General features: G+C 30.3%; 1 protein-coding gene across 1 annotated transcript; it reads right to left on the bottom strand.

Annotated features, from left to right (window-relative positions):
* Positions 1–14,500: 14,500 nt before the first annotated feature.
* Positions 14,501–15,316, bottom strand: LOC7460474 (transcription factor UPBEAT1). Its single transcript, XM_002301486.4, has one exon. It carries the CDS (start codon positions 15,212–15,214, stop codon positions 14,798–14,800), a length of 417 nt encoding a protein of 138 aa, XP_002301522.1. The 5' UTR covers positions 15,215–15,316; the 3' UTR covers positions 14,501–14,797.
* Between the last annotated feature and the right edge of the window lie 1,392 nt (positions 15,317–16,708).

A 16,708-nucleotide genomic window follows, 5' to 3' on the forward strand; every position in this document is an offset into this window, starting at 1 on the left:
TATAGATGTAATTGCACTATACATTAAAATTTAAAAACTCTAAAACACCCTTATCTAGCAGCATAATAGTTTTTTTCTTTTTACTCTAGGAGCAAATACATATTTTTGACTGTTAAGAAGTGTATGCAAAGTTAAGAAAATCCTTGGTTAACAGTTCTATATTTTGTTGACGTTGAGTGCAAAAAAGTATTTTTTCTTTGCAAAAAAAAATGAAAAAGACATCAACACCCCCACTAAAGAGGCTTAATGTTTTTGGATAAAGGGTAAAAATGCAATTTTATTGTAGCCCAGGACAAATTTTACTATGGATTGAGCTATAGTAAAACACCCATGTCATTTAGTTATTTAGGTAATCTTTCCCTCAATCAATAGATTTTAACCTGTAGAGTTCTTTGAAGACAATTTAAAGTCTCTCCAATATATATATATATATATATATATATATAAAGTAGATTGATGCTATGATATCGAAATGAATTTTAAAAATTGATTTGACGTTAGTGTCCTTTATTGTTGCATACTTGGGGCGAGTAAACAAACCAAACAACAACAAAAAACTGAAAAAACAGATTAGAAAACAAAAAAAAAATAGTTCAGTTTGGTTTTGAATTTAGAAGCTTGAAACCAATTGAACTGAATCAAACTAAATTGGTTCAACCAAAAAATTAAACATATTGTCACTCAAACCCTAAAATTAAATCAACTTACTCTCTCATGCTCTCACATACAAACACCCTCTTCCCCGTTTTCCCCTGACTCCTCCTCTCTCAATCTCTTTCACCTATAATCCACTCGTTTATTTACCTCTCTGGTTACCTCTTTGATCTCAGTTTCTTGCTCTCTCTATTTTTTCTTGTAATTGTCTTCTCTCCTCTACTAGGCAAGTCTTTTGCTAAGTTCATTGACATAATTTGCTATCTTTTCTTTATTTTGATTAACCCAATTTTTTTTGTTTTCAAGTTTTGATGTACAAAACTCTAAAATTTCTATATGAAACATTTAGTTAAAAGGAAAAGATTTGTTTTATGTAACTTGTTAATATTAGCCATCATTATATTATTTGTATTGGTTAGTTGTTTTGATCCAAATTATGCCCTAAGGAATCATTTCAATGGTGAATTTAAGGATAAAATGTTAGCATATTGAACGATTGTGATAAATAAGGATGTAAATTTCATGGGAGAATTTCGCTAGTTAGAAGGGTGTTATATTTTGCAAGTTTTTTTTTCAATAAACTAAAGTGAAACTAGTCGGTTTGAACTGATTTTTTATTCGGTTTTGAATCTAACATAAAAAAATAAAAATATCTTCCTTATTACATACTGTCCATTTGCCTTTTATTTTTCACTTTTTATGGTTTATAAGGCCAGACTTGGCCTAGCTTTGACTTAGCTAGCATACCTAGCATGTGAGGTAGTCCTCACTACTCTCTTAGTTTTTTCATTTTTCTTCTAAATTATCGATTTTTTTAGATTTGTATATTAAACACTATTTATTTTCTTTCAAAATATAAAAAATAGGTTATGATATATATTTTTAGATCTTTAAATTTGAAATCTTAACATGGTGTTTAGTAATAAAAAAAATCAAATCAACACAATTAAATTTTATTCCCCTTCATTGTTAAAAAATATATAAATTTAAAAAATTCCCATGTTGATTAAGAATTCTTTTTATAATAATAATAATAATAATAAAATTTTGGTTGTTCATGACTTTTTTAATTGTGAAATATGTTGTGTAAGATGTATTTTTGCTCATCAAATATTTCAAAAATAAAAAGAATTAGGTCAATATATTAAGTTGTTTAAAAAGATATATATCATTGATTCATAATTTTTTGTAATAGATTTTAAATGTATCATTTTGAAATTATTTGATAACTATTGAATATGACGAGTTAACTTTTGGTTAAGATTTCTATAAATAAAAATCTCTTTAAATAAAAGGGGCCTGATAAATATGCCAGACTCAATGAACTTGGGCTTTACAGTTAATCAAGTCCAAGATAAGGTGGGTCTAGCGAACATGCCAGACTTAAAGAACCTGAACTTGAAGGTTAGTCAAACTCAAGAAAACATGAGTTTAATGAACATGTCAAATCCAAAGAACTTGGATTTGGCAGTCAGCCAAGTTCAAGGAAACATGGGTGTGACGAACATGCCAAACCCAAAGTACTTAGACTTGATAGTCGCTTAAGCCCCGGATAATATGGGTTTAGCGAGCATGCTATACCCAAAGAACTTAGACTTGGTCTTCAGCTAAGTCCAAGGTAATATGAGTCTGGCAAACATGCTAGACATAAGGAATTTGGACTTGACAATCAACTAAGTTCAAGGAAACGTGAGTCCGACGAACATGCCAGATTCAAAGAACTTAGACTTGGCAGTCAGCCAAATTCAAGGAAATGTGGGTGTGGCGAACATGCCAGACCTAAAGAATTTGGACTTGGTAGTTAGCCAAGTTTAAAGAAATGTGGGTGTGGCAAACATGCGAGACATAAAAAACTTGGACTTGGTAGTCAGCCAAGTCCAAGGAATTGTGGATCTGGTAAACATGCCACATCCAAAGAACTTGGATTTGGGAGTCAGCTAAGTCCATGGAAACATGAGTATGAGAAACATGTCAGACCCAAAGAACTTAGACATTACCAAGTTCGAAGACTATATGTCTGATCCTGGATGATCATCTACAATATAAGTATTAAAGACATGATAAACCGTCATATCTCTCTATCTAGAATAATCATTCATATTAAGGTAATAATTTCTCTATACTTATAGGTATATACAATGTCTCTTAAGGAACCTATCATATTTATTATCTCATTAATGATATGTAAGAGATATTTGCCTCCCATTAATGTCTCTAAAAGCAAATGACTTTTCAGTCTTTTTCTTATCTAAAAAAGACAAGGTTCAGGAGCTATAAACACCCTCTGAACCATCCAGGTAAAGGGTTCATAACTTTTCATCTCTTAAGATTAAGATACATAGATTTCAGAGCATTAACTAACTTAAAATTCAAGAACAAACATTTTTGTTCCTTAAATTTAAAGCTCTTTTAAATCATTTATTGCCTTAAGTTATTTAATATATTTCTTATAAATATACTGACTTTATTATTGGAGGGTTTTTAAGTCCTCCGATTAGGACTGTTTTTGCAGGTATTTAAACTTCTACTATAAGCTTGAAGTTTCTTAGATTAAGAAGAAGAAATCTAAGCACCTGAATATATTGATTAACTACTATTCCAAACACTAAATAACCTTTTAGTTACATATCTTGTATTTTGGGACATCATCAAAATATTACAAAGGTGTCTAGTTCTTTTTGTGTTCATGTACTTGATATATAAAACACATTATTATATTTATGCACGTGTTGGTTGTTTTTTTTTTTTTATATGGTAAATGAGTTTAGTAATGGTAGGGTATCACAAAATCTTCAATTAGCTAGAAAAGATTTGGTTATTTGATCATCGATAATATAAATAAGAGTATAAAAAATATACTCTTTTGATTATACGTTACTAGGTAAATACAGATTGGGCGCCTAAAGCTTGTGTCATGTTTAGTTAAATTTCATGTTTAAACTAATTAAATGATGAAAGTTGTTAACTTTTTTATAGTATTATGTTTTACTAAATGCTAGTTTCATTGCATGTACTCCGCTACAGGTATGGATTCAAGGTATCAATAATGTTCTTGTGAGCATATTTAAAAAAAAAACAAATGGATGTAAACTTATAATATGCTAAGTTGACTCAATCAAAACATGATATGACCAAAAAAAAAAATATAAGACGAAGGTGTTCAAACTTTTTTTTTTAAAAAACAAATGACACTGTTTTTTTTAATATTAAAAAGGATGATCATTGAGTGAGAATTTTTTTTGATAATTTCACTAAATCGGGCTCAACATGTCAATCTTAAAACCTTCCGACCCGAGTCCTTACCTAGCCTGAGCTTCAAATTAAATGTATGGAAGTTGTCATAACAAGACACAATCGATTTGACGGATCCATAGACAACATGAACAACTAGTAAAAACATGATTTGACTTTAATTTTCTTCAGGATGACATCTTTTTTTTTTAATATCAAGATGATGACATATTGGATGGAACCTAATAAACTTGAGCTAACACTTCAAATTCACGATTCAAATTATGAACATGACCACAATGAGCTAACCTAGTTGAGTCACTTACCTCTTCCTTTTTCCTTCTTTTCTTCTCTCTTTAGTTGGGCTTTTATTGGGCTCAGGTGAGATTAAATTCAGAACTTAATTTAAAACTTGTAATAGAATCAGAGACTTAATTAAAAAAATTTGCATGGTGCATGTAACTTACACGCCAGCATGTGAGGAAGGCCACCACATTGAGGAGGAGCATGCAACATCCTTCGAGCTCTAATGGTGGACTTTTTTGGTATTGTTTGAATTATTTTGTTGGGGGCTTCATTCCAAGGTGATGCGTGGTGATGATAGAGCTCTAGAATGCTTTCGACAAGAAATTCCTCTTTCTCTTTCCTCTCATCCTTTTCTTCTCTCTCATCCTTTTGGTGTCCAACTTATATTTATTTTCTTCTTTTCTTTGGGGACGAAAAGGGCTGTGTTTTTTTTTCCTCCTAATTTCCAATTAAAATCCCTTTAGTTTCAATCTTTTAGAAAACCAAAAAAATCCAAACAATCTTTTTTATAAAATCCAGCAATAATCCAATGACAATATTTTTTTTGTCTTGGCAAGAACCCCACATTGACCCATTTGAAGTGCTTGTTTGCTATTGTGGTAGCGGTTGTTTTTCAAAATGCTTTTTGCTTGGAGATGCATCGAAATAATATTATGTTTTATTTTTGAAAATTTATTTTTGGCATTAGCATATCAAAACCATCCATAAACATAAAAAAAATCAATTTTTTAGCAAAGGCGCGACTAGCTGCGTTGCCAAACAAGTTGAAATAAACTATTAAAGCTAATCTCAAATAAACACAATGTGAAAGAATCAAATTGAAAAAAAAACATATATTATAAAAAAAGTATTATGTGAATCCACAGTGCAATTGTGTGCGAGTGCACAATATTTGAAAAAGTAAAATGCTTTGTTTTTACTAGTTTATATGAACCACGCTCCATCGTAGGTTAGAGGTTTTCATTTCCAATAAAAAAAATTATATGTGCGGGTTTTTTCAATGCATTTATGTAGTTTTAAAAAAATCTAATTTCAAATAAAAGTTTTTATGCATACATGTAAACAAATAAATCGAGAACTATGTACGAGAATAAATAAATAAAAAGTTATTAATGATACTTAATCTTGAGAGAAGAATATATTTACCCAGTTATGTTTGATAAATTTATTTATTAAAATAATTTTTTTTATTTAAACAAAAGATAATATAAATAGAGACATAAATTAAATTGATCGAATAAAATAAAAGAAAAAAAAAATATTATGCAAGGCTGCACATATTAAAAATATTATTTAAAAATCATTTTTTTTATTTTCAAAAATAAAATCTATTTATATAAAAGACAAAAAAATGATAGATGAATCATAAAAAATCTTCATATTTAAATACATAATCAAAAAAATAATCGTCATTTAAAAGAGTCTCTCTAAACAAAAGTAAAAAGAGAAGAGATACTAATTTAAATATAAATTAAAAAAATTAGAGGAAAAACCATAAAAAACAATCATTACGATATTATAAATAGAGTTATAAATTAAATTGATCAAATAAAATAAAAGGATAAAAAAAATCATGCAAGACTGCACATATTAGAAATATTATCTGAAAATATTTTTTTTATTTTTAAAAATAAACTCCATCCATATAAAAGATTAAAAAAATTATAGATGAATTAGAAAAACTCTTTAAATTGAAATACCTAACTACAAAAATAATTATAATTTAGAAAAGGCTCCAAATAAAATGAAGAGAGAAATGAAAAACTAATTTAAATATAAATTAAAAACATTTAAAGGAAAAACCATAAAAAAATAATCATTTACTTAAAAAAAAATAGAAAAAGAAGAAGCAAAGGTCAGGTGCTGCTGGGCTTAACGAGTTAGGCCAGCTTGTCTAGCCCATTTTAGTAGGCCCTCGCTATTGGGCCCTTAAGTTTTTTTTTTGTTTGCAAGTAGAAGGGATGACGTATTGTTTGCCCTAATTTTTTTTGAAAAACAAATCAGACGACGCTTAGTTTAATTTGTCCAAATTTCAGTCATTATGGTGATCGGAAAATCGAGGTCTGAGTTTTTTTATACCTAAAATCATGTTTTTTGACACAAAACACCTATAAAACCTTTTAGGAACCGTGATAAATCTATATATGACCTAAAAAACCTAAGAAACCACTCAAAAAACTGAAAATCAACCCGAATCCAAAAATCAACCCGAGATCAGATCTGTTTTTTCACAAATTTTAAAAGTATACAAACACCTAATATGAACTTCCTTTATGAAATGAAACCATTTAACACAAATATTGTCTGTTTTGGTGGCCTAAATCGGTAAAAAAAATTTAAGGATCAAATTGAAAATATATAAAATTTTACACAACTCATCCATAATAATATGTGAAAGGATGAACAATAGAGCTAAACATGGTGAAGAACCCATACTTTTTAGAGTAATATTTAATAGTTTTTGTTTTTAATTTAATTAATAATATCATATGTAGATAATGATCTTGGAGCGCAGACCAATTTGTCAGATGGTAAAACTAAATAAAAAAGGGGAGATTGGTGTTTATTTTCCCCAAAATAAATAGTGAAACGCTGGCCATGAAAAGACTCCATTTGATGCATTTGTGCATAAAACGATGTTAAAAAAAATCATTATAGTCCTTCAATATTCATATTATCAATTCTGATCCTTCTATATAAAAATCAAAATTCTCAAAAAGGATCATTTCTGCCATCTTCATAAACTTTCTCTTTGTAGCCGCTTGCGCTTTTTGAAATTTTTGATTTTTTTTAAATTAATTGTTTGATGTTTTCAGATCGTTTTGATGTGCTGATATCAAAAATAAATTTTAAAAAATAAAAAAAATATATTATTTTGATGTATCTCAAGCATAGTTTTGAAACCCGGCCCGGCGGGCCAACCCAGGGCTGGAACCGGGCCGGGTTGAAGAAAAAACAGGGAAAGAAAAAACCCGGTGTGACCCGGCGGGTTGACCCAGCGACCCGGTCAAAAACCCAGTGATGCAACCATATTATTCGATAGTTTCACCAACATTTAACTAGTGTTTTGCCTATGTTATATATAAAAAATGCCTTGATTTTTTTTTTTCATGTTTTGAAGGCACTTTTGGATGAAAGATGCAAAAAATGAGTAAATTGGAGGTAAATGGCAGATTTGACGTTCAGTCGATGTTTTGTGCAGAGCGTGAGTTCTAGAGGTCGAAATGAAGTGATTCCAGTGGCACTAAAAAGATAACATCCATATCTTTCTAGAAATTTAATGCAAAATAAAAAGAGAAAGATCATGGAAATCACATCCTGCAAAGTCAAATCTCGCATTCTGCCAATGTTGACCTTTGGCCATTCAAAATTCAATATCTGGAGTTGCAGAAGTCCAATTGATGCAAACTCATTTTTGTTGGATTCCCGACTTAAAGACCTATCAACGCTCCAAAGTTCAGCAAAAAAAGATGTCATAAAGGAGATATTAATTTTCAAAGATGACAACTGAATTCTGTCAGCAAACAGGTTTCGTGAAGGAACATGTCCAAATTACATTTTGAAGCATCTAAACTAGCGTCCAAGTTTTTATTTCAGCAATTTAGTTCCTCTAAGTCAAAGCTTGAAGATTTAATGCAAGACTATTTCTCCTTTTTAGGAAAATAGATATTGTAGTACTTAAATGTAAACTGTCAACTTAAGGGAGGACTATTTTGTAAAATAGGGATTATGATTTCTTAGCATATAAAAAGAAAGAGAGAAGGGAAAGAGAGCAGAAAAGGGGCAGCAGCCAGAAGTGAAGAAACACAAACTCTCCTCTCTACAAACCAGAAATAATGCTTTCTTCTATCTTTAAGAGTAGTTGTTCCATAGATATGCAAGGTTAAGCTCGTTTTCTTGATTGCAAGGACACAACAAACCTTCGGATTTCAAGAACCGTGAGATTTATTCTTCCTTTTATTTTTAGTTTATATTATGAATGAGTATGATTATTTTTCTATGTATATTTTATATGATTGTTGTTGATAATTGCTAGAGCGGACTCTAAGTTATTATTGTGAACAATCTATTGCTAAGTTTGATATCAAAATCGGAGTTGTGATATATGAACTTGTGAAGCAACTAAGCTTGATAATTGTGGCCGAACTACGTTATTAAACTTAGGGAGAACACTCAAACAAAGGAACAGAAGCTGCAGACAACTTGGTTGTCAAGAGATCAATCAATTTATCTAGTTCTTAGGGCTGCCATTGAACTAAATCATTAATGCGGATATTGTGATTGTTTGTTGGTTAGAGTTAGTTATATGGCGGATCCTTTAATTAACCAATTTTAAGAAAAGATAAAAATTCAGAATATAAATTGAAGTTTCGTTTCAAGGATCGGTTTTAATTTCTGTGGGTGGATGTGTGCTTGCGACCAATGTTTGTTTTCTTGATAAATTTTGATTTCAATTGATTTTGTTTGCTAGTTTAATTTCTTCCATAAGTTAGATCATCACAAATCAAAACCCCTCAATTGCATAATGTATAGCATAAAAATCTGAACTAAATCTTCCTTGTGTGATCGACCCCTTGCTTGCTCTATACTATCTTGTGTGTTGTGTTTTAAGTTAGGGTAATTAATTTGTGCGACCGCGACATCGCAACACCCAGATGCAACCCGTTGACTTTTTTTTTTGTTTTTACTAATACGACATCGTTTTGATTTTTTTTTAAAAAAATTGACCCGGGCGACTCGATGACCCAGTCAAAACCCGGAACCCGGGCCTTGGACCGGGCCAGCCACTGGGTCGGGTCTAAAAACTATGATTTCAAGTAAAAAATATTTTGAAAAGGAACTGCTACTACAATATCAAATACAATCTTAGAAGAAGAGAGAGTTATGTGAGAAAAGTTTACTAAATCACCATAATTTGGTGTCCTTTCGATCCAATTTCAGCTTTAATTATTAGATCTTGATCTATAGATTTCAGTAATTCTCGACATTGTGATAGTAGTTATGTTTTAAAGTATTTGTTTTAGAAATAAATTAAAATAATATATATTTTTATTTTTTAAAATTTATTTTTTATACTAGCATGTCGAAACGATAAAAAAACACAAAAAGAATATTTGAAGCAATTTGTTTTAATTTTTGAAAAACATGGCCGTGTGGTAATATCAAATGTAATCTTCACTCACTGAAAATGATTTAGATCCTTAAAGCTAACAAAAAAGAAGAAGAAGAGTAGATCAATGGTCTAGTGTGAGATTGAGTTTGCAAAATTATTTGATTTTTTGTTGTTTCAAAGATAATTAAAAAGGGTTTTGATGTTGGAAATGAGTTTCTATAAATTTGAGGTACTTTTGACTAGAAGAGAAAAAAATATGTAGAATGCCAATGAAAAGAACTTTCTAGAGATTGAAGAGTTGCTGGAGAATATGCAACGAATGACAATTCATCTGCTATTGCAAAACACGCGTCATTCACCCTTTTATTTATTTTTTGGTCGGGCCCTGTCCCTCGGCTTATGTTGGCGCAGGCCTTGGCGCAGAGTGAGGCCTTCCTCATCATTCTTTTTTATTTTTATTTATTTTTTACTCTTTTTTTTCTGTCTAAATATCACTTTTGTGTTTGTTTTGGATTAATTTTTTCGTGTTAAACAAAATTTATTTTTATTTATAAATATAAAAATAAATCATTGTATAGTTTTAGTTATTTAATTTATATGCTTTGATTGAGCTAATATTTAATTTTATAATCTAAGGTGGTGTTTAGTAATGAAAAAAAAATATTCAAATTAACGTATTTAATTTTTATTCACCTTCACATATTTAAAATATATAAAATCATGAAGATTGAGAAATTTTATAGTAAAAAAATATTTTTTATTTATTTATGATGTTTTAATTGTGACACCTGTTGTGTAAAATATATTTATGGTCAACAAAGATTACTAAAATAAAAAAACTATATAAATAATATCAAGATGTGCTGAGAGTTATATGTCATTGTTTTGTATAATTTTTTTTTAAAATATGTCATTTTAAAATTATTTGATAACTTTTTGAATATTATATATTCTTTTATTTTCAGGTAATTAATTTATTAAACAAATCATCTTTTATTTACGTGTTAGCTATTTTCGTGTTAAACAACAAAAATTGTTAAAAGGATCCATGCAGCTGTGGAGTAGAAAATGGGCTGATCCGGGCTTTACACAAAAGACATATACCAAATTAAGACGGATTAATTAGTTGATTGGGCTGGCATTGTGATGAAGGAAGGGACATAAATATAAACATAGGAAACACGGACGAATTATTTTATACCCTAATTAAATGTGGTTAAGTTTGAAATTATGATAGAAAGATCTAAATAGAAAAAAAGATGAATGAAATGTACATCTAGGATAAAATAAATGTCTAAATCCAAATTCACAATAATTTTTATTTTAGTTAAAAAGTTTATTTTATTCATTTCACAATCTCTTTATTTGAGAAATAAGAGAAAAAATCATCAGAAAATAGTAAAAGACAAAGAGAGTTTTCCGTTGTCACGATTTCGACAATCAAAATGGACAAACTTGATGTCAAAAGGTTCCATTCGATTAATGATAGTGATTTTTGGCCTTCATCTTGCTGAAAAAGTAGATCGGGGCTTGAAAAGTTTTGTAGTTTCAAGTTGTTTTCATAATTTTTAACCGGTTTTTTTCCTTTCTGTTTTCAAGTCATAAATGAGTGTATTAAGGTTTATACAGTATTTGTTAGATGTTTCCATATAAAAATCTTGTTGAAAATAAATTTTTTTATCCAAAAGTGGAAAACTTAACTTTCTGGTAGGTTTTCAATTGCCATAGGTGGTCATAAATTAGGCAGCATGCGACATGTTACGGTTTTAAATTTTTTTTAAATTAAAGAGCTGGGAGGGGGTATATATATATATATATATATATATATATATATATATATATATATATATATATATATAAGCTTTTATTTGAGCATGGAAATACAAGCCCGTGCGTGTGTGTGTGGGGGTTCAGGTAGTTGGCCATGTGCATAAGCTTGGCATGTCAGGCCCAACAACACATGATATCTTTTTTTTTTTATTATTAATTTTTGTAAGATTTTTAATTAATACCCACTCTTTTGTATGTATTTTTAGGTTACATTAGTTTTTCTTATTTCAATGTAAACTAATATACCCTCTCTCTAATTTTTAAAATTGTTTTGTTCATTTCTTTAAAATAATAGTTAGGTTTTTAAATTATTTTGTATTTTTTAATGTTTCACAGATATTATTATAATTTATATTTATAATTTTTTTTTATATTTGATATAAATAAACTATATTTGTATGATGTATTTCTTTTTTCTAAAAAAAAATTGTTTATTCTTAATGGGAGAAAATAACCTCTCAGATAAAAAAAAAAAAGGTAAATGCAAAATAAAATTGGTTGTTAAATATTTGCATACTCATTTGTCTTCTGTTTTTAGAAAAAAAAAAATTGGCTCAACAATTTAGTATTTAATTAACATTAATAATTCTTCATAGTTGATCGATTCATCTATTTTTTAAAAGTTATTTTATTAAATATAAATAGCATCTTCACATTTCTCAATTAAAAAAACATGGTACAATAAAATACATCTATAACACTAATAAATTCTTCTATTATGTTAAAAATTAACTCGAAGTCTTTACTTATAGCATAACGCAAGATTTAAAACTAGTTAAAAAAAAAAACCAAAGGAGATCATTGTTGCAGTGTGGAGGAAGATACATCACATTGTGAATTTGCCATATTTATATACATTTTAATCAAAATAAACAACAAAAAATCATAAATCATGAAAAACATGCATGAAATTTCTAAAATCAAAACTGCAGTTTTATTGACAGTTAACCAATATATTAAATTTACATAAAAAACTCACTCTTTGGGACACAAATCAAGCTCAAGAACCAAGAAGATGAACCAACAACCCATAAATAGGAATCAAACAACCACCTCTACTTTTGACAAATTATAAAAACTATTCTATCTCAACAAAAACAACATCCAAACATTTCCTAAACAATGTTGACTCGATAAAAAAAATCAATCAACAATTTTAAAAATAGGGCGTTAAAAGCTGAACACATTGAAAAGAAATTTTGAATTCTTTTAAGAAAACATTGAAATTGCTGAAAATGATGCAAATACATAAAGAACATATTTTTTTTTAATTTTCTTGTATTTTTTTTAAACAAATATAAAAACAGAGGGTAAAAAATTGGCTTATAACAAAGGTTGTGCTGCCAACATGAATAACATGGAATTCATTTCCATTAGGAATATTAATTGGTGTGTGATTGTAAATTGGTTGTATATCATCTAGTAAAGTTTCTAATTCAACCATGTGATTAGAGGCTTTACTATTAGCAATCCAAGTATGAGTTAAAAGGTTTTTCTTACTAGTATGATTAGCTAAATTCAAAGAATTGCTTTTGAGAAGTTGCATCAATTGATTGTATTGATCTATAGTGAGTCCAAGTATAGGTAAAAAACTTGTTTCACTTGATGTAACAATGTTATTTGACATGACAATATAGGCTGAATTGTTCTTACTTGATTATGCCTTCATATATTTTGTCTGTTCATTTCCTTCACCTTGCTTTATCTTGCGACTTGGTTTTTAATTTGGTGGATATCCTACTAGTTTGTGACTCTCATTTTTTGTATAACTTCAATAATTACAATGCTCGCATCGCAACTCCTATGTGTCTTTAACATGTTTTAGATTGGTTTTGGCAGCAAGAGCAGTAGCTTTTATGTGTGGAGCATGTCTCATGGAAGAAGCTTGTTGTTTCTCCTCATGAATTACCATAGCATAAACCTTAGTAATCGAATGAAGAGTCTCAAAACTAAGGATTTGAGATCTTACAGTTTTGAAGTTTTCAGCTAATCCAATAAAAAATTGATGGATCTTCTCTTACTCTCTTGTCATTACAAATTCCTTTGTTGTACCACATGTGCATTTGTGAATTTTTTCAAATTGCATTTTTTCCCATTAAATTGCATTTTTTTCCAAATAAAAAAAATATAGAGAGAGAGGGTTTTGTTTTGCAAGTGTTCCATCAATAAAATATATTTTTTTCTTAGCATGGAGAGCATTTTCCATTACTCTCCTCCATGCAGGATAGTTATCTTCATTGAGAACACATGTAAAAATCATAGTACCTAGATAGTTTGAAGGGTGCAAGTAATAATGAGAGTTAGAATCAATGAAAGTTTGTGTTTGAGAATCAACATAGGTTTGTGACTGATTTTCTCTCCCTCTCGATTGAGTCTAAGGTGTGATGGCGTCACTACTTTATGCCATTTATCATAACCTGATTTTTTATTCTTTTTTTAAGTTTTATTTGTTTTTTGAAAAATCCAAAAAAAAATTGCAAGACAAATAATAAAAAAATTCAAAAAAAAATATTTTTGATGTATTTGCATCGTTTTTGGCATTTCAACGCCTTTACAAAAAAAAATTAGAAGTTTAAAAATTTACTTTTGACATGTTCAATTTTTAACATGCTTATTTAAAAATCATTGATTATTTTTTGTTTATTGAGAAGACATTGACATTACCTTTTTCTTTTAAAAAAAAACTACAGACCCCATCTTTATAACAACCAGCCACCAGCCATTTGATACCATGAGAAGTTGCTGATATATATATATATATATATATACATGTTTGTTATAAATAAGTCATAGGAGAGAAATATACAAAGTAATATTAGATACAATATGACCATATGAATTATATACGTAAATAATTAAAGAAGGAGATATTGAGGAGGTTGTTATGGTATGTACACTAAAAAAAGAATCAAGTAACGATTCAGTAGAATCTTCAATGTAAGCCATTAGAGCACTTGTCGCCACGCCAAAACATGGAATACTTTTGTTTTTATTCAAGGCAACAGATCTTGGAGGATGAAATCTCATTGAAATCTCGATGAACTTCTTGGTGGTGGAGAAATAACTCTTGGAATTCATACATGTGGCAGGCCTCTATTACAGCATTATTCTTTTGTTAATAGATATTCCATTCTTTCTTTGGGCAATATGACAATTGGCACCCTTTGGATCATAAAAGTGATAAGCTGAAAAACAGTAAGTTGTCTGAACCGGAGGTTCCCAAACTCCAGGAAATGCTATGAAACATCGGAGTCTGTTACGAAAAATGCAAGAACAGGACAATGGACATAGAAACTCGGATACAGCTAGGTGAATACGATCAAATTTTATGAAGTCTAATCAAATTAAGCATCAGGATTCCGAGAGTGGAAAAATTGAATTAATGCATGATATTTGAATTAACCAATACAGGAGTCGTGGAAAATAACATGAGCGAATTCGATAATCCATCCATCCCTCTAAGTAACTTCTCACGCATAGCTGCATGCATGTTGTTCAATCTAGGCAATCACACGTACACAAATGTCTAGACTTACAAAACCAAGTCCTATATACGGGTATGAATAACATGGAGGACAGCAAATTATATATATATAAAAAAAACAAATTTAAATTTTTTTTAAAAAAGGAAGAAGAATGATAGCCTTTACAAAATGAATTAGTTTAATACTCATCATCCGAACCTGTTAAAACCTTAACCATTATCTGCATGACTTTAACTCTCATTTGCAAAGACAAAATATAATCAGCTGTCTCTCTGAAAAGCCCATCCAATCCCATGGATTCACTATTAGGAATGAGTTTCTTCAGGGTTCTAACTCTTCTCTCGATGCCATATCCTGACCTTACAGTAGAACCTTCTGCACGAGCTCTTCTCTTCATCAAGATCCTTCCAGGTCTCTTGCTCCTGGCATGCCGCCCATTTTTTTGTCTCCTCAGTGGGCATCTTCTCTTGGTTTGTGCTTCCGAGACCTTGTTCCACAAAGCTTCATTTGGCATATGATCCATCGTCTCTTCATTTCCTTGGACCATGCCCTTCAAAGAAACAAGAAGAGGATGCTCACCTGCTGAAACTCCCATTACTCAAAAGAGTTTTGAATGAAGCACTAGTTTAGCTTTTGCGCAGGCCTTCCAAATTGGTTGTCAAGACAAGACGTTGTATAGCATATGCCACTATTGAGGGCATTTATATACGGTATTCGGCATGTTGGGTAAATAAGTTGTTGATAGCCAGCCAGATGAGGATAATGGAAATAAATTAAGGTGGCCAAAACGTAGGGACCGCAAACACAATTTCATAGAAGGACTCCAAGGCAATGGGATAAATGAATAAGGGAGAGCCAAGTGTACCTAAGGGTGTTGCTTGTTGCTTTAGCCATGTTCTCCAGCTCAATGCACATGCAAACACATGATTCTTCACCACTACCCAACTCTCTCTAATCTAAACCACCATCTCTCATAGCACCCTCCCATCTCGTCAAAACACCCTGGATTATTCCTCCCCCACTTCCCGAACTCAGTGCATAATATATATAATTTTGAATTTGGGGTCCTTAATATTCCTATTTCCAGCTCAGAAAACATGGCATTCTACATATATAAACCCTAAGATTCGTGGTGGTTAATAAGCTTGTGTTTCCAAACAAGAAAGCCCGTGTAGTATAAAACGACAAGCATTTGAAGAGCCTGTGATTTAATATTGTTAATTACTTTGTCCATACTCGTGTTAACAAATGTGGACAATTTAGATCCTAATGTTGGGATAAGGTAGATTTTCTTCTGACATTCATGAACCCCATTTTCCATAAAAAATGATGATTGTTTTATTAAAGATTTATCAGCAAATCATTTTCTGACATGTCTGTTCCGAATTACACCAACACAAACAATTAACCCAACAATCTGACAGACAAAAGTGCATGCATCTTCATCACTGATACTACGGAGGACATTGATTCCAAGCTTCAAAATCTGGGAATCTTCATCTTTGATATATTCCTCATTTATAAGGTTGGTATACTTTGATCCAATTTTTGACAACATGTAAGTGAGCTTGATATTCTCACTTTAATTTGACTTCCTTGCTGCGATGATACATGATCAGTAACATAATGTAAACCATGCATTCTTCTATGGATATGTCTAGGATAAACAAAGTTAAAACATGTTTCTGCTTCATTTTGGTAGGATTCTGGTCCTGCCTTGAAAATTACATATACATAATCACTCATTGTTTATCTTCTACATTTGTCAAGAGCTCAAGATCAACATAGAACATGCAGACACATGCAGTTGTTGTGCAGAGAAATCATCCTGCTTGATAAAAGCAATTGATTTTATGTAGACATAAATCAAGCACAAAATTAAGTCCAGTTACATGGTTCTAAACATGTGCAGTACTACCCATTGCTCAACGTGAACTAGGAGACTATATGTCTATATGTTTTGTTGTTGAATTTAATCAATAGTGCGTTTCCACTTCTAATTTTGTGCTGCAAGTAATGAACAGGTAGGAAGCAACATCACGAAGGATGTTCTCTTCCTGTCATCCAGTTGTTGGTACACGTTCGCTTT

Source organism: Populus trichocarpa, chromosome 2, assembly GCF_000002775.5.
Source record: "Populus trichocarpa isolate Nisqually-1 chromosome 2, P.trichocarpa_v4.1, whole genome shotgun sequence".
NCBI lineage: Eukaryota > Viridiplantae > Streptophyta > Magnoliopsida > Malpighiales > Salicaceae > Populus > Populus trichocarpa.

Bases quoted from the DNA above. Each gene is read 5' to 3' on its own strand.
- LOC7460474 (XM_002301486.4), bottom strand. From the start codon at position 15,214: ATGGGAGTTTCAGCAGGTGAGCATCCTCTTCTTGTTTCTTTGAAGGGC.